A 19,336-nucleotide genomic window follows, 5' to 3' on the forward strand; every position below is an offset into this window, starting at 1 on the left:
TGTTGAAAGCAGGGAACAAAGTTGGGTGTTCCAAAACTAAGTCAGTTAATTATTTAATGATGTGCATATTCAGTTCTTAGAATTAAGAATGCTATAAAGCACTGGCAGACTTCAACCCTTAATCTAGTAAACTGTTCAGCAGTGACTTCACAGTTGCTGTAATAACTTCAGTAATGCTGATGATACCTCAGTGCTATTAGCATGGGGTGAACTCTGTCCTGCTTACTCAGTAGATGGAGCAGGGCATTTGGAAAAATGCTCTTTAAAGTGGCTCTGCAGCTCCCCTGGCCCTGGAGGGAGTCCTGCAATGCCAAACTCCATCTGGATACCAGAACAGGATTAACTTTTCCAGTTAACCCTAGATTTGAATTAATTTTCAGTTTCCCTTATATTCTTTCAGAGCTCATAAACATGTATTAAATAGGTTTAATTAGTAGTCATAAACTCACAAAATGTTAAATTGCCAGTAAATGGTGAGTGAATAGTTGAGGTTAGTAATAAACATTATTAAAATCAATTATAAGATTAAAATCCCATTTTTATGCCTTCAGACAAGCAGGGGCCTACAGAGGGGCTTTAGGGGGCTACTTGTAGGGTGTAAAACATTCACTGATGCATCAGAGCCCTCTTTTCCTCTGGGCTTTCCACTCTGCCTTTGCTTTTGTGAGCACTGGATGAATGGATGGAAAACTGTTGGGCACTGTTGCTCTGGGAGAAGGGTGAATACGTCATCCTCCCCTCAGATTAGCAGATTTTACAGCCCTGTCCAAGGTACAGAATGGAGAAAAAAAGGGTTCAGCCCTTGTGATTCAGCAGGGAAATGAACTACTGGGGTTCCAAAGGTGCTGGGCTCCACTTTCCAGGTCCTTTCCTTTTGGGCAGGTGCTTTGGGCCACCTGAGCCCTCACTACCTGTCAGCACTGGCTGCATTGGACCACTGAGGGGCTTTGTAACTCATTTCCAATCTGAGATGAACAAATTCACCATTCCCGGGGAAAAGACTGGCAAAATTTGAATGGCAAAGTAATTCAATTCAGCTTCCAGGTTGGGCAGTTCTGGCAACCCTCCAGGCCCCGTGAGAACTGGGACACGACCGGCACATTGGGGGTACCCACAAAGACAAATCCGGACTGTCTCAAGTGACAAGAGATCGGGGACACAAACCAAGGGGTAGCCAAGACTTCCAGGCACATTTCATGGTACAAACACAGCCCTGCCTCCCGCAGCTCTCGGGGAAACGAGGGGAGCCGGAAGCGCCTCAGACGCCTTCAGCGCCAGCAGCGCCCGCTCACACCCTGAGTCACTTCCTGCTGTCACTGCTGTCACTGCTGCTGTCCCTGCTGTCATTGCTGTCCCTGCTGTCACTGCTGCTGTCACTGCTGTCCCTGCTGTCACTGCTGCTGTCACTGCTGTCCCTACTGCTGTCCCTACTGCTGGCCCTGCTGCTGGCCCTGCTGCTGGCCCTGCTGTCACTGCCGCTGTCACTGCTGTCGGCCCTGCTGCTGGCCCTGCTGCTGTCACTGCTGCTGGCCGGGCAGCCTGCCCAGGTGCCAGCACTGTCTGTGTCACCAAAGGGACAGCATACACTGTGTCCGCAAAGGTGCCAGCACTGCCTGTGTCACCTAAGGGACAGCACTGCCTGTGTCACCAAGGGCAGCATTGCCTGTGTCACCAAGGGCCAGAACTGCCTGTGTCACCAAGGGCCAGAACTGCCTGTGTCACCTAAGGGACAGCACTGCCTGTGTCAGCAAAGGAACAGCATACACTGTGTCCACAAAGGTGCCAGCACTGCCTGTGTCCCCAAAGTGCCAGCACAGGCAATGTCCCCAGAGTGCCAGCACTGCCTGTGTCACCAAAGGCCAGCACACACAGTGTCCCCAGAGTGCCAGCTCAGGCTGTGTCCTCAAAGTGCCAGCACACTTCATGTCCTCAAAGGTCCCAGCACACACCATGTCTCCAAAGTGCCAGAACACACCATGTCCCCTAAATACCAGCACACACGGTGTACCCAAAGTGCCAGCTCAGGCTGTGTCCTCAAAGGTCCCAGCACACACCGTGTCCCCAGAGTGCCAGCACTCATTGTGTCCCCTAAGTGCCAGCACACGCTGTGTCCCCAAAGGGGACACCAGGGGCACCCAGTGTCTGTGCTCTGGAAGTGGCATGCAGAGTTAATATCACTTTGTACCTCAGCATGTTTAAAGCTCCAAATTTCACCATTTCTAACCTGAGTTCTGAGCTCTCAGCTGTGACATCCCAAGTTCTGATGAACTGAACGTGTCACTGTACTCTCTGTTTGTGGAAAGCAAACACTGCAGGCTCCTGACATTTACTTAGGATTTTAAAAAGGTGACAATGAGAGGAGTTTTGGACAGGAATGCCTCCTTCTTCTGCTGGGATGAGAAAGAAAATATACCCACAGAACAAAGTTTTCCAAAGTTCTAATCAGCAGTGTAATTACTGAAATTACAAATTCCTTTGTGGAAGGAATGCTGTAAACATTCTTCAGAAAAAAACCCCCTCAAACCAACTTCATTGTAGTTCAAAGACTGAAAATTTCTCAATGGCATTATAAAATGTGGGATTTCATTAATTATAATAATTTTTAAAAGAGTAAAGAAAACGAGGGGGGACAGTCAGACTCCAGGATGATTTCTAACCATACTATAAGCCCACCATTAGTTGCATATGCAGAAGATGGAGCGAAAAACAAAAAAATAAATATTCTAAAGATTTTTTTTCAACATGCAAGGTCATTGCAGAACTTAAAGGCACTCTGGTATTTTTTAATAATGAAGATCAGCTTTAATAGTTTAAAAAATGGGACTTCCTGGAATATGCCTACTCCAGGTAAGACAGCAAAAGGAATTTGGCTAAAACTGATCTACCTGCAAATTAATTGTGAACTCCCAAATTTCCCTGTGGATCCAAGTTTAACTTTCCAGATCCCCTCTGGAAGATTCAAAAGAGAAAAACTTTTTGCTCCTTCTGCTGAAATATGTCTGAGAAGCTCCTAAGTTGCCTCCCACAGCACGGCTTGGATGCCAGAGCACAGCCGGCCTGGCTTAGAGCTCTGCTGGGTGGGATAAGCAGGCCCTGATGAGGGAAAAATGTATGGAATGAAGTTGCAACATTTTTTGCTTTTTTCAGTCAAGGCGAGATTCCTGTGAATGCTGGGCAAATCCTGAAATGCCAAAAGTCCTCCAGCTTCCCCAAACTTCTACTTTTTCTACAGACACGCTTCACAGCTTAATGCCTCACTTCTAACACTGATTTTGAGCAGCTCAAAATTAGTTTTGCTGCTAATTTATAACTCATCTTCCTAACAGAACTAATGGGTAAGCTATTTGATTTTGTGTATTTTATTGTTGATTGTGCTGGAAAATTAGTTTTTTAAAGCGTGCCTTCCAGCAGACAGATCACAGAGCTGGACAGAGCACCTGGGCAGCAGCACCCAGCCCTGCCCAGCAGCTCTTTGAGGCAGCTCTGCCCTGAGCTGTGCTGCTCTGAATGCCTTAAGTTCAGACCTTTCAGCGTGGCTAAAATCAATGTATGAAAGCCTGCACCACTGAAAGCTCCACAAATATTTTTCTTAAAGCACTGAGCTGCAGCACACCCTTGAAAGGCAGCGTTTTCTGCTGCCACAGGCACAGGCTCAGCTCTGTGTTGCAGCATCCTCAGCAGCTTCCTCAGCAATGAGTCACTCCAGGAGCTGATGGCACTGGTGGGCACAGCACTGGATTTGCGTGCAGCTCCTTCTACACCTGGGCTTTGCACACTGTGGTCAGCAGCTCCACGGCAAAGGGAAGGGCAATTCTGTAAGCAGCACCCAGGGCAGTCTCATCAGTGGAAGTTATGCCTCCACCTATATGATGATATAAACCTTTATTCCCTTAAAATGGAGGGAACTTGATGTAATTCTTGGCATGGCACATAAAGAGGTTCATCTCTAAACACTTAAAAATGAGGGGAAGTGGTGATTCTGCTTCAGTTCAAACCTTAAAAGTTCATAGCAGAAGGGTCAGGATCTCATTTTAGAGGTCTGCAACAGGAAGAGGATAGAGGAGGAGTTTTTGAGAGGAAAAGTCTAAACCTGGAGCTGCTGGTTTGATTTTACAAGCAGCCCTTCACCAGCCCAGAGAGGCAGGGCTTTGGTCCAGCCTGAGAAGCACACAGGTCTGGAGAGCCACCACCGTGTGTGTCAAGGACACCCGTATGTGACACTTGCTCTGAGGCACAGCAGCCCCTGAAGGGACACAAGAGCTGCAGGGGCTGGGGACCCTCACAGGGCACTGGAGACAGAGCCCAGAGGACAGCTCAGTGCCAAAACCCTGTGTCACCTGCTCCCAGCAGGAATGCCCCTGCCCCACCAGCTGGAAAACGCCCTGTGGGCCATCCCTGCTTTGGTGACAAACCCCTTTGTGAGGGTGTAGTGCTTTTTCAGTGAAAACTTAGAGCCAGAGCAAAGCTGCAGCTTAGGTATTAATAGCTGAAGTAGAGAAAACCTATGGATTGTGGTAAATGAGTGTAACATTATTAAAAGATTCCAAATTCCAAACTGGGAGGATGAGATGCTGTGTAAGGCAATGACCACTGAGCAAGGGAGGAGCAAACACCATGAAGACCCCCCCAGACCTTATTAAAAATCTGAATTATTATTGTTATAGGCATAACTGCCCAGGAATTGCAGTGTTCACAGTCCCTCTTTGGAGGCACCCAGCTCAAGCTGTGGTGCTTCCCTAAAGGAATCCATCCTTGAGGGTACGCAGAAACCTCATGTGGAACCCTGTTATGGGGCCTGGGATGGGTAATTATTTCTGGACAGGTTTGTAAGGTGTTTATTATTTCTAGGGACAAAGGATGGGGGAGAGGAGGAATATGGAGAAGGAAAAAAGATTCAAATGCCTTGGAAAAATGCTATATCTTTGTGAGTGAAAGACCAAAGAAAAGGTGGCAGGGTGCCATAGATTTTTTTATGCTTTGTTTTTAAAACAGTCACACACCAAAGGCTCCAAAATATAACTGGTTTAAATGCAAAACTGTGGCTTTTATTTCCAAACATACAATAAATAGGTCCACCACAACTAGCCTCTAACTTCATTTTACATGGAAGGATTTTAAAATTAATTTGTGCATATTTAAAAATTAAACTTCCCTTTGCACATAATTCCAAACATAACCGAACTGCATTACACACCAGCTCATGGTCTTGGCACTGTGACACAAGCAACCAATTAGAAACAGAGCTCTGTAGCCAGGACTTGTACAAAAATTGCATTTTGAATTGTTGATAAAAGATCTACCAACAATTAAATCTTTTGCTGCAGTATACAAAAAACTTTAGTACATAAATGTTGAAAAGCAAGTTGTCTTCTCTTCCGTTTCTGTAGAGACTGCAAGGTAAGTGGATTTATTAAGTGTTCACTATTTGCTATATGATACAATTTTCATACCAAAATATCTTTACTGCATAGTAACATTCCATATTTTCGAATGCAAAAAGAGATTAGATGCAGTCTTTTTATTTTATCCCTCACCACTGAATTTAAAGACATTTTTAACCGCATCTCTGTTTCATCACAGTGCAGAAGGCCCTTAATATTTCAAGGATTTATTCAGTCATATTTTTAATACAAAAGTAGAGGCTGAGGAAAAGCCAGAGTAGTCTATACACAATGCACAATCTGTGTACATTCTGAAGCTGTACCTCTTCAAGAACTAGTTATACACTCTTCAAACAAATCCCTTTATCCAGCAATTCAAAATGCTTTAGATCAGAAGTTTTATATTAGAATCAATACAATATATGCATATAAATACATTTATACCCTTCAGTTGCTGAACAACCCAGATGGCTGCGAGGATGTGACCTGAAATGGTTCTCCATTGGCCTGGGATACCAAATTCTGTCGGCAGCTAACTGTTAACCAAGAGAGTCACAGTAAAAAATGGAGATCTCTGCACAAGGCAGGTGTGCCACAGCATCAGTTAAGACTAGAAATACCAGGTGACACCCTGGCCCCTTCAACAGGGCCAGGATTTCAACTTCTGTGAGATGCAACACACAGGCAACATTTTTTCCCTCTGCCGACACTCCGCTCATAAAAAGTCTCAGCAGAACAACAAAACCCCAAAAAATACAACAAACCATAGATAAGGTTTTACAACTGCAAGTTTCCAAGATAGGTGCTGCAGCTCTCAAGAACAAAGTAAAAGTTTTATAATTAAAAAAAAAAAAAGAAGGAAAAAATAAAAACAAAATCCAAACCGAAAAGCAATGTGCAAGTGTGAAACTCAGAAGACGATAGCAGGGATCGATCTAGACCTCGGTCCAGGCTGAAACACAGAACCCAACCTGCCTGATGGAAAACCAGATAAAGCCCAGGGCTGTCCCAGCACAGGGTGATGTGTTCTCAGTGCTCTCAGCTTGGCTTCTCAAAGGATGCAGAAATGTTGGCTGAGCGAGTATCCTCCAAAGGTGCTAGAGGTTTTAAGTTTGAAGCGTTTCTTCCCACCGATGCCAGGTATAAAAATGTGTATCTCTTTAAATAATATTGCACATAAAAAAAAAAATCATCTTAAAATCTGTAGTGAAAAGCAGGGTTGAAGGACAGTGTTTTCCAAAAGAGAATAAAAAGCTACCTGTACATAGTAAATTTTAATTTAAAGAACGCCAAGATTATTCAAAATCTAAGCACATAATACTGACAGAAAAATGTTAAATTGCACAATCTACATATAAATTAATTTGTAAATACTTAAAAGTTTTTAAACATTGAATACCCTTGATTTCACAAATCAGCTAGGTCACTGTCAAAGGATCAACTTAATGAGTTAGAAGTACTTTCCCCCAGAAAGAAACAGAAACAAAAAGATTTGCAGTCTCAGATGAAGCACTGGAAAGAGTTAAAGCATTTCAGCTCAGAGGTAGTGCTAAACACATCCAACTAGAAGTCCATTATATTTGAACTATGATGAAATAACGTAGTAAAATGTAGAAAGACTATAAAATTTACAAAAATAAATAGTTCTGAATGCTTTAGAAAATGCAAGAGACTTTGTTGGTAAGTGTCTTGATCTGCTTTTCTGACCAAAAGAAAGCAAAGCATGTCTCATTTTTAAAATATACCCATCTCTAAGAACGTGTCTGCAATCCACACAATCTAACTCTGCAACTTGACAGATGCCAGCTTGGCATAGACTCTGATATTAAAAATAAAGTGGAGGCTTTGTAAAAGATCACCTCATATGAAATTTGCTTTGCATGTAAATTCTTCTGTCAAATTAAAAATTGCACATAAAAAAGTTTATTGAAAGAGGCATGAGGGGTGATGAGGGTATGTGCCCATTGTTCCACATACACCCTGGAAGGAAAATGATGATTGCACAGTTCTGATAAATAATTTTTTTCTTTTTTAAAATCTGCCACTTTTTTGGTTTATGAGTTTTGGAATTATTTAGAAAATTCTACTATGGACAAATTATTATTTAGTTTGCTTTTAAAAGAATTCTTTACAACTATTCCAGTGGCTTTTATCCTGAAACCAAATGCAAGTGGCAGTCTAAAAGTATCTTTGGGTAAAACAAGTATCAGGATCCAACGAGAATTTCCATGATGTGGTCCAACTCACTCAGATCTGTTCTGCATATCTGAATGTTGTTTGCTGAAGAAGAATTACAAGATGGGAAGGTTTTCAATGGTTCTTCTGTAGCAAGAGATGGTGATCTGGGCGGCATCAGGGGAGGGCAACAAAAGTCTGAATCATACATTGAAGTGTCAATATCTTCAAAAATGTCATCTATTGCCAAATCCTTCAAGTAACTGGTTGAATTTGAAATCTCAAAGGAACCAAACACACATTCAGCTCCCTTCAAATCCTGTCTGTCATCTTCTAGTTTCAGACCAGTATTTTCTGGAAACTTTGGCTGGTCATCTCCAGTAGGAACCAGACAAGTAGGTGGGCTGATATCTTCTACAAAGTCTAAATCCTTCAGAATAGATGAAATAGCAGATGACATGTCATCATCTGACACGATCAGCAGGCTGCTCTCAATGGGGTCCTCCACGGAGCGCAGCTCACAGCAGTGGGACTCCTGCTGACCAACACCTGCAGGCAGCTGCAGGGAGATGCCAGGGGCCTCCATCCCTGGGTAGCTGTGAGCAGCAGGAGCAATGCCAGGGCAGATGCTCACTGGCTGCTGGCTGCTCTCCTGCCTCATCTCCTCCTGGATCTGGCGCACGGTGTTGGCGATGAGCACGGAGCGGTGCAGGTTGGGCTCCACCAGCATTTTGTACGTCTGTAGCTTGGTGAGGCACATGTTGAGCACCAGCTGCCTCTTGAGGGGGTAGGACAGACCTCGACTGGAGTCAAAGGCACTCGAGAGACCAGCCATGCTCTCCTCATAGTCACTCAGCTTGCGCTTTAGGCCTCTCCCCAACATGAACCTGCAAGACAAAAATCCTGAGTTAACCTTGGGCAGGCCCAACAGACAATTCTGGAAAGTCTCTAGTGTACAATGTACTGGTTAGCTGAGACTTTTGATGTCACAGAACATCAAGAGGTAATAGTACTTCCACTGACAACATGCACTTTCCAGCTATATTGTTTCATGGCAACTTTCTTCCTAAACAGAAAACGTGGAAGAAATATACTAACCCTTTTTTTATAAAGCTATATACTTCTAAGTATATCTGACTGTCCACATGAAATAAAATAGATGCTTGTATTAAGGATCAAACTACAGAGTATTTCATAATTTCTATGTTAAAGTTCATTCTTGGGTACAGCAGGTAAGATTTCAAGCTAGTTTTCAACACCCATTTTGATCTCATTAAGCCATTCTAATGTCTTGCTCTAACATCTCTGAGAACATACATACATACAGAACTATGTAGGGCTGATTCTTCTCTTTTTTTCTTTGGTGACCCAAAATTGTTTTACAGCAAGACCAACATCAGGGCCTTCCATGGGATCCTTATATCCATTCCACATCTTGGTAATTTGGTTAAATGTGGGAGGAAATCTGGCTGGGCCACTGAGCTCACAGAGAGACAATGGGTTCACAACCTGTCACTGACTTCACACTAAGAACATCAGGCAGGAAGCTATCAAACAGCATTTGGGAAGGGAAAAAAATAGAATTTAGTTGCTTTCATTCTGCTTTGTGTGCTCTTGCACTGAAATACAGTAGGTCTAGAACAATGTGGTAAAAAAAAAACTGTACACACAGATCTAAAATCCAAACAAATACCTGCTTGGGTACTTTGCAATTACCATCCCAAGTCTAAAGAGTTTTATTAGGGACAACAAGCCCTTCGCAATCACTCATATAAACACAGAAAAGGAGTGTACTCTGCACAGAAAACACTGGTAAAATCTTAGTTACACACATCCTAAAGTGTCCATGAATACAGACACTTTGTTCCTAAACTATTAAAAAAAATGAAGCAATCATAAATTAGACACCAGTGGCAGATTAAGGGCAGATCCTTCATGCACAATGATCCAGACCCTGCATGCTGCTGAGGGCCTCCCAACTTCCTTTTCGTGTGAGCACTGGGTGCTGCCAGCAACAGCTCAGCTGATGGCTGCAGCTGCCAGCTGCTCGCCTCTTGCTGGACCTTTGGGGACAAGGAGGAGAAAGCCTCTTTTACTTTCAGGGTTTCTCCAGATCTGCAGGGCTCCATGGCTATGCCCATCTGCCCAGACAAGGCTTTGGAGAACTTGGCTCCTCTGGAGGAACAGAAAGCAAGCAAGCAGTGCATCCTCCTCAGCAAGACACATGAGAGAAAACAGCTGCCGCAGGACTTTAGGTGTCACACTTCTCAATAGTAAACACTTTCTGCTCTTTTAAGGACATATCTGGATAAAATTCAACTTGTCCTAGGACTGCATTTTTACTTAGTAGGGAGTAGCCTGGTCTATCTTCAGCACAGTCACTCTTGAAACAGCAACAAACTTCAATTACTTGCAATCTTACCACCTCTGCAACTTTTTAACTTTGGAACTCTGATTTTCTCCAAAGTTTTCTGCTGAAGAGCCACAGCACGAGCTGAATCTCTTTGAAAACCAGAAGGTGTCTGGAAGTGGTGTACCTGTTCACCTGGGTCATCATCCCACATTGATCATGTATCCCTCTCCCACTCCAGCACCCCATTAAGAGTAAACAGACTCAGCCAGTACTGAGCACGCCATTACAACAAAATCAGAACAAATATGGATACAAAGTTCAGGCACGAAATATCAAAGCATTCTGGGGAGGCAGTGTGTGTGTGTGTGTGTGTGTGTGTGTGTGTGTGTGTGTGTCAAGGATCCTCAAACTATTCACAATAATGTCAGTAACTGCTAATTTTTGACACAATCTATGGAAAATCACATTTATGTGGTACAAGTAGACTACAGCTAAATATACCGTCGTAGTGGAAACAATTTATGCAAATCATAAACTCACAATAAAATTGAGAACTCTCCATTCAAGTAGCATTTAAATGTTGTGTACTACCTCAAGCATTACCTCACAGCATCACTGTAAGAACAAAAGTTATGCAACAAAACAGCTCTTGATTCACTAAGCACCATCATTCCCATACACTGCACACTAGTGGGGTTTGTTTGTTTTTCTCTCAATTCATTAAACCGACCAAAATTTACACCCGTAAGGGAATGAAGATATGACCACACAGGAAACAGCAATTCTGACATATCACACATTCAGAATGCTTGGTTTTGATAATTTACTGCTCTTAATAGATTTTTAAAATACACATTTATACTTTGTTAGACACACAGGACATACTATTCTTATCTCTTTGAATTATAAAAATGATGTTAATTCCTAACATCTCAAAAATGTGCTAGTATTTAAATTCTGTAAGCAAGCTTAAAGAGCAAGCAGACTATGATATGCAAGGATGTATAATTTCACAGAAACAATTGAATATCACGTTTTACTTTTCAATTCAAACAGTAGTCTTGTTAGACTAAATACTTCATGCTCGTATAGGCAGACACCCCCTTTTTAATTCCACAAATTTCCTTCATAAAATTTGTCCCAGAGCATTTTACAAACATGAAACAATGCTTGAGTACAACAGCACTTGACTATGAAAACGAAGTGCAAGAAACGCTATTTGCTCCAACTTTAAAATGTTTCTACTTAACATACTCCCCACTCTCAGGATGTGTTTTTAAAATAAACAAACATAGTACTACCTTACATTTTAGAAATTCTGCCTAACACTGATTTATTTCCTAACAGTAAGGATCCTCTACTCTCCCCTCCAGGAGCAAGATGACTTCAGAGGTTACACAAAAATTTGTAAAAGGCTAATAAAAACCAAAGTACCAGTGGTACAGTGGATTTTAAAATGACTAGTGTCATGGTTGCTACAGGAGACATTAAATTTCAGTTCTTGTCAAACACACTCAGCTGCTGACCTACAAAAGACACAAAGCCCCTTTGTTAGCAGCTAATCTACATTTTATCAGGCCTTTTGCTTTACTTTCTAACACGAGAATTTCTGATGGGATCAGATCCTTAACACACTTCTGTGTATTTTTAAGTACCTTGTTCTGCTGTAGCACTGCCATTGACACCTCATCCCAAACCCAAAATTCACCGTCAGATGCTCTCTTTCACAGCATTACTTTGCAGCAGAAGATGCTGATGGCATTATTTAATTATGCAATGCTTATCCCACTTCAATTTTTGGTGGTGAGGCAAACAAGCAGCCGTGCACACACAAACCTCCAGTTGCTGATCAGAGAGGAGCAGTGTCAGCCCTTCCATCAGCTCAGAGCAGCACAATCTGGGCACACCAAAGCAAAGTCTTCAAAAACTGCACTCTCCTCACTCCAGCTTAATTCCAGGAACCTACTCACATCTCACAAAACTGGGTCAACTAACAGGATTTTGGAATGTGCCAATCTGATAACTCTGTGATTTGTAAGTAAATAAACGAAATAAAAATGAAAAGTTTATGCCAACTTCAAATGTAAGGTCCTCACATAGCTGTTCAATTATAAAAGCAGCAAACTTAAGTCACCCTCTTCTTGAACTTGAAAAAGTTCCACAACAATCTTTTTTTTCTGTCACAACAATTTTTTTTTTCTGTTCAGATGATCTATTTTAAAATCTTTTGTCATGAAAAACACAGAAACAATAAGGAGCAACACATCTCAACTTTTTTCCTGGCATCTTCTCATCCTCTCCCATTATAGTAATGCAAACTGAGCCACAGCCCATTTATGGCAGAATGCTTTTTTAATGAAAATAATTTTTCAGATAGAGAGAAAAGGAAGCAAAGTGAACTCAGTATTTGGGAGTACCAAACCCTCTATTCACATCACTGAACTACAATGGAGTCTACACAGAAATTCAGCATGTTCCTCAGTTCCTTCCAGTCCTCCATGGAGGACATTTCATTGCAACTCCTCCCTGCTAGGATGGGAAGAAGCATCCAAGCACTGTAATCCTACACCATACCAGGGTTTGAAAAAACTTGGGAGGGAGGAATCACGTCCCTGGTTGGCGAATCCACACAATACCAAACAAACAGGCCTGGTCAGGGCGCAGCTACTCAGGAGAAACATTCCAGGCTACCAAGAAAAATTCACATTGCAACGTGTTGTGGACAATGCAGGGCCCGTGCCACCATTTCAGCTCCATCTGTCACACGGCCTGACAGTGCAGCTGCCACTGCCACACGGCTGAAGCACAGCTGGGAACACTCTCAAGGAATAAAGCAACATGTGAAAACCCTCAATTACTTCTAGCTGGGCAGACTACTACTTAAAAAACTTTTTTGGAATATGAGGGAGAACTAAAAAGTTAAACAATGTTTAGAACTTAGGACCTCACAGAGCTTTAATTTTCAGTAGGCAAGAGCTTAAAAATGAGAGTATGAAACACAAGTGCCACGGTTAATATTGTCTGAACACAAACTTCTCATGCTCTGTATTAAACTATACAACAGTTATTTATTTACCACTAAATATGTTTAAATAGCAAGATCATCAATAAAGTATCTGGCCTTGTACCTGGCCTTTACGATCCAGGTAAAGATAACTGAATTCACAGTGGTACCTTATGGCTTTTCTTTTTAGAGTATTACTAAATTCAAACTTGCTTGATCCTTTCTCTACAGCCACACTGCTGTACTTTTCAGAACAAGACTGCCCCAAATTTTGAAATACTACTTTTTCTTACAGGACAAAACTACCAGCTTTGCAGGTGTGTAAGCACCTCATGAGTGAAAGCTGCCTGTCCAGTTTGCAGTAATGCAACTTAGGTATTAAAATCAAAATTAAGAGACTCCTTGCTATTGTAATTTGGGCAATTCCCTTTCAAAGTCTCCTTTGTCTTGTAACTATAGAAACCATGTAAGGGTAAAGACAGACAGACTCTCTGGGCTGTAGATCAGTGTTAGGGACTGACCAAGGCTGGCTGACAACCTGGTGCTCTGCTTTCCCCTCTCTCCATGGACACATCTCACAAGCACACATCCATCTGCACAAATGCAAAGGAAGACAAACACCCCAACAGTTACAGCTGTTCCCCAGAATTATTTGATGCATGCTGTACACTATTTTTAATGATAATCCTTCCCCTACCTGACACACATTTTTAGGCAACACAACTTCACAAGCAGTTTTAATCAAGTGCTGGACTGGCTATTGGTATTTCACATAGTAGAAAGTGCACAAGGAAATGGAAAGGCTGAAGGTGCAGTTAACAGACACAGCACAAATCCCTTCCTCCCATCCAGGCTTAGTGCTGATCACTTGGACATGCCTTACATAACAGTGTAAGCTGTCAGAGCACACAGAACATCTCTGAGCTGGAGATCCCCACACTACATCTTGCCTGTTACCCTGAGCAATGAGGGAAGGACTAAATGCCTTAGGGAACACCAAATGGAAAAAGTTTAGACCTGAAGATGCTTCCAAACGTACAGAAGTGTGCTTAAATCCATTGCCTCCCCATCCCCCTCAGCCCTGCCCCAGTTTAGCCAAGATGAGTAACTGCTGGAGAAGGCACAAGTGACTAAAAGTGTGCATACAGGGAGGAGTGCAGTCCTACCAGCTCACTCCCATACCTAAACTCCTATGCAACAGCTTCTCCACAGCAGTCAAATCACCAGAAAATGGCTGCTCAAAGAAAGAAGACTTAATGTCAACTTTTTGGTCAACAAATCCTGACCTATAACACACCCACAGTCTGGTACAAAGAACTGGAACACAGAACCAAGACAGGCTACTGTTCAGACTCAAGAAACCCCAGCAAAAATAACAAACAACCCCAAAACAAACACACACAACAACTCTGCAAACAAAACAGAAAAAACCCCACACCTAAGGATTTCCCCACGTTTTGAAAGTCAGACTAGCCTGAATAGGATTCGTTAGGTACAGGAAAGGAATGAGAGGAAGACTGAGTTTAGTACAGAATTATTCTGGAATTAATAATGTTCCCACTGTCTTTCACTGCATTTTCTATACACTGAATATAAAAACACACGTTTTAGAGTTTTAGGATTCTTTAATGCTACTTCACTATGTGTGGAAGTAGAAAATAAACCTGTATCATACACAAATATTTTAGGAGCTGAAATGATGTTCAGGAAGCACTTGGAAAGAAGTTTTACTTTGATTTAAAAGTTAGTCTGAAAACCCCCAAAACAACCTGTTTATGTTATGTCTACTGGGATCTGGAAAATTCCTGCACTTAAGGACATCTTTCTAAGTTCCTTGCTCTCATTTCATTTCACAAAGCACTGATAAGAGCTTTGGTTTACAAACTGTGGCAGCTGAGTTTCAGAGCATGGCATCTCACTCTGAAAAAGGAACTCTGTTAGGATCTGTACCTTCCACAGCTACAACAAGTGGGTTCCAGTGCTCAGTAGAGAGAAACTTCCACCCATAAAAACCCCCAAACTAAACCCCTATCACTCTTGCCTGTCACTTGTGTATCTTGTTCCACATTTATTAATAAATCTCGTGTGTATATTTTCAATGGGAGTGTGTTTAGGAAGGTTTGTTCAGGGATTCTGGGTGGATTTTTTTTTTTTTTAATGGAAGAAAGGCCTGGAATAATTTAAACTAAGAATCAATAGTAGCTGGCAAAAGCTAATACATAATCAAGAGTTACTAAACCTAGAAACTCCCATAGTAAAACTAAACTATAATTAAATGAGAACCTAAGACTCATAAAGGAAACAAGAAGAACCAAACCACCATGGTTCCACCAAAGCATTTCACTGGAGAAACAAAGGATCATTCGAGCTGTAAATGCAATGCCAGACCTGTTCACAGCTTGTTCTAGTCAACTAACAGTTCTCAATCCCACATTTGCCTCCAACAGAGATACTAGATGCATTCCCCTACATAACACTGACACACCTTTTAGGGCTACAGTGATCTAAAAGATCTGCTAATAAAGGAAGTTACAGCTTATTAAATGTTAAAAATTGGCATGCCCATACTTTTAACAGAAAAAACTGGATCTAACAGTGAAAGCAAACAAGAAAAAAGCTCCTTTTCTGATAGAAGACTGTGCATTTATTCTTTCAATAACCATATCAGAAATCATTGAATTTTCTCTTGTAGTATACAACTTTACTTCAGTATCCAAAGTGCCACCTTCTCACAAGACAGAACTGCAACACTCAATTTTAGCAGCTGAACAGTGGATCTTACCATAAGAGTGACATCTCAGTTAAGTAATTTCCAATAAGAATGTGATCTTAAAGCAATGTTTTATTGCATTGTAATAATTCCCTCCTTATCAAGCAAAAAATAGTAAAGGAAATTCAGAATACTCAAACCAAAGTTTTTACCTCACTTTATATTATATATCTCATTTTTAAAAGATATATTTCAGTTTACCATTCTAATCCACATATAACATCTGCAGCCCATTATCAGAACATGTCCTAGGCATAAGATACAATTTCATAAAAACATACAAAGTAGTTACCCTTAGAAAACAGAGAGGAGTCCAGGCAGGAAGATTCTGGATTTTGCATAAAGCGTGGTCATCCAAGAGCCTTGAGCTATCCCAGAGGCCAAGCCATCCACCGAGGTAGGATGAGGCAACTTAAGAGGAAAAAAAAAAAAAATCAGAGTATTTAATTACCATGTCGTGGTTTTTAATTTTTTTAACTAGAAGCATTAAGCACACAATTCAATACAAATTTTTAAATTATTTGTGGTAAATTCTATTAAAGCAGATAAATGTGGGTTAAACCCCCTAAAATTCACAAATACATTGAAATAAGAGGACCTAATAGTTTTACCTGTGAACACATAAAATGTGGAAATTATATTTTGTAAATGAGTATTGCAGAATGCTGATCCTCTGAGCATTAGGCTTTAGGATAAGGACTTGCACTGCTACTTCCTAAGGTTATTGAACACCAATTTACAATTGCAATCATCTCCAAAATTACATAATCAGGAGAGAGAATACCATGCATTGTGAAGAACTACATTTCACAATTATCCCGTAATGCTTACAGGCTGCAAAAGCAGTTAGATTTTTATTTAATTCTCCAACTTTCCTCTTTTTCAGCATACACAAAACCAGTATGAGGAGGCAGTTGACAAGGAGTCCTGTGATTGTGTCTAACGTTCAATGTGGCAGCAGCTCCATCAAACTCCCTGACATAGCAACATCTGCAGTATGGCCAGAGACTACAGGGATTAAATCACGATTAGCTCAAGGCATTGGTAACTGGGAAACGTGAAAAGGCTGAAGTGACAGTAAACTGTGGGCTAGGCTGGGAAACGTGGAGGGAATCGCAGGATCCATGCTCTTGAGGTCTCACCTCCACCTGGAGCACCAAACAGTGTACAAATTCCAAGGATGGAAGGCCTTGCAGGGGCTAAGAGCCTGCAGGCAACAGTGGATGTGACATGCCAGCTTGTGCACATCACACACACAGACACCTGACCCAGCTACGGCAAACCTCAAATCACAAAATGCACCGCAGGAGCAAGGATCAGCACTGGCTGCACAACACAGCCCTCGGTGAGCAAAAACCCAGAGTTCACACGTTATTGCACAAATCTTAAAATAATACATAGCGAAAGGCAGTCTTACATTCAGACAGACGGGCAAGTAAACGCCTACAGTTCATCTTACATAGCAACTCATAGCCTGATGCTAGCAAAGGGCTCCTCCGCTTACAGAACCTCGGAACTGTAAAAATGCAGTAAAACAGCAGTAAAACGCCCGTGACCTCAGCAAGCCAAACCTAACCCACAGCAACAAACACATCAACATCTCCCTCCTCCTCGAAGCTGACTTCTTTCCCAGTATAATGATATCCACGCTATCTGTAAATAATTACAAAATAAAGAAACTCAAATAAAGAGATAAATGAAGATTCATAACCTATTTGCTCTGAAACAGCAGGACTTCAGGTGGTCACTATTGATGTTCATTTAAGTGTACTTGTTAGGTCACAGGGAGATGCGTGCAGGCACTGCATTTTCTATACACTAAATATAAAAACACATGTTTTAGAGTTTTAGGATTCTTTAATGCTAAAACAACTTCACAACGCTAACAAGCAAGACAAAATCTTGAAAAGTTTTAGATTTCAGCACCTTAGGTAAAATACCCCAAACCCAACAGAATTAGAAGCACTGGATAAAAAAAATAGAACTGTTACTTGTGGTTTAGAAGTCCAATATTTTGCTAGAAGGAGATGAAGTCAAGAAGTTTTCAAATTTAATTTCTTTATTAGATACTTCAAAGGATTCCTGCAGAAGTAACTGTGGAGGTTTTGACTTTTGCCCTGTATGATTTCTAAGCACATTGGGTTAAGTGTCAGGAAGAAGTACAAAATGTAAGGTTATTAGGTGTAATTTTTACAATCTGTTAGGAAAAAAAAACAACTATAGAAGACAGAGTAGCTGCAAATCATTATGAATTATATCTCTAGTGGATTACTTTCTTGTCTTCCCTTTCTAGTACGTGTTTAGGGGTCACTTTAGAATTTTGAAATTAAAGCATCATTTAAATGTTAATGGAATTTCCCACATTACAGTTAACTGCCCGAACTATGGAATTTTAGCCACATCAAAAATAAAGTGGAAAACTACTGCATAAGGCTCCCACCTATGCTTTTAGAAACGAGCATTCCAACACAGTTCGAAAAATTCCAGGCCTAACTAGGGCAGAAATTATTAACTGCACCTATTCGCGAGCTCAATCTGCAATATGCACAGCGACCAATCTTACGCTCCTCCAGTCCCATCCACCTGCTCGTAGCCCAGACTAACACACGTTTATTAAACCCAGCAAAACCTGATATTGAAAATGCAGCTTATCCATGAGTCGCAAGTACGGAGCGGCAGCGATCAGGAGAGCCAGGATGGAGCGCCCGGGATTCGGGGGGAGCCCTTTCCTGCCGCCCTCCCGCGGCTCCTGCCACCATTTGGCCTTTGTGGAAGGAGCGTCGGTGCTTCCTGCGGCCGTCCCGCCCCCGCCGCGGCCGTGGGCAGCGGTAACCAGAGACAACCTTGGGCTTCCCGAGCTGCGAAAAGTTACACTCCTCCCCCTTCCTCCCTGCGCCCGGCTCGCTCGGACCCCGGCCGGGCTAATTATAACTGCGCGAACAACTTCCACCGCCGCCCGCGCTCCGGCCGCTCCCCCCGCGCCCAGCCCGGCTCCCCGGGGCCGCCGCACCCGCACCCGGCGCCGCTCTGCCCCCGCGCCCTGCCCGGCTCCCCGGGGCCGCCGTCTGTCCGCCCCGCACCGCACCGCACCGCCCCAGGGCCCGCCGTGCGCTCCACCTGTCCCCGCTGTCCCCTCCTCTCCCTCCGCACCGCCGGCTGCCCCTCCGCCCCTCACCGGCAGGGCCCCCCCCGCGCCGTCGGGGCTCCCGCCGCCCCCGCCTCGGCCTCCCGCCGTGCCCCGCCGTCACCCCGCGACCGCCGCCGCCCTCCCCCTGCCCGCGGCTGCCAGCCCCGCGCCCTCCCGCCGCCTCCCGCCCGGCGCCCCACCTGGGAGCGGAGGAAGCCCCGTTCGTTCGCGGCCGGCCGCGCTCCCTCCCTTCGGCGGGGCTGGGACTCGGGCCGGGAGGAGGCGGAGGCAGCGCCACCCCCGCCGGGCCCCGGCAGCCTCCGCTCCGCCCTTCCCTCCGCCCGCGGCTCCCGCGGGGGGGCGCTGCGTGCGCCGCGCGCGCCAGCTGCCCGCCCTCCCATTGGCCGGCGGCCCTTTCAACCTGCCCGGCAACCATTTTCTGACTGGCCGGCCAGCCGGGAGGGCGGGGCTACGGCTGGGCCCGCGGCGGCGCCCAATGAGAGAGCCGGGAGAGCCGGGGGGGCGG

At 43.4% G+C, this 19,336-nt stretch overlaps 1 protein-coding gene across 5 annotated transcripts; it reads right to left on the bottom strand.

Annotated features, from left to right (window-relative positions):
• Nucleotides 1–5,020: 5,020 nt before the first annotated feature.
• LOC131085145 (SERTA domain-containing protein 2-like) lies at nt 5,021–19,103 on the bottom strand. Of its 5 annotated transcripts, none has more exons than XM_058026999.1 (3): nt 19,011–19,103; nt 15,976–16,094; nt 5,021–8,443 (listed from the first exon to the last, which is right to left on the bottom strand). In XM_058026999.1, the coding sequence occupies exon 3, from the start codon at nt 8,437–8,439 to the stop codon at nt 7,588–7,590; it is 852 nt and encodes a 283-aa protein (XP_057882982.1). In that variant the 5' UTR covers nt 8,440–8,443; nt 15,976–16,094; nt 19,011–19,103; the 3' UTR covers nt 5,021–7,587. The 5 variants fall into 5 exon arrangements, with proteins under 5 accessions (XP_057882982.1, XP_057882981.1, XP_057882979.1 ...); XM_058026998.1 differs by having other exon boundaries at nt 15,976–17,199; nt 19,011–19,087; XM_058026996.1 differs by having other exon boundaries at nt 15,976–17,501; nt 19,011–19,042.
• Nucleotides 19,104–19,336: the final 233 nt, after the last annotated feature.

Source organism: Melospiza georgiana, chromosome 6 (assembly GCF_028018845.1).
Source record: "Melospiza georgiana isolate bMelGeo1 chromosome 6, bMelGeo1.pri, whole genome shotgun sequence".
NCBI lineage: Eukaryota > Metazoa > Chordata > Aves > Passeriformes > Passerellidae > Melospiza > Melospiza georgiana.

Coding starts and splice junctions, on each gene's coding strand:
- LOC131085145 (XM_058026999.1), bottom strand. CDS start 8,439: ATGTTGGGGAGAGGCCTAAAGCGCAAGCTGAGTGACTATGAGGAGAGC.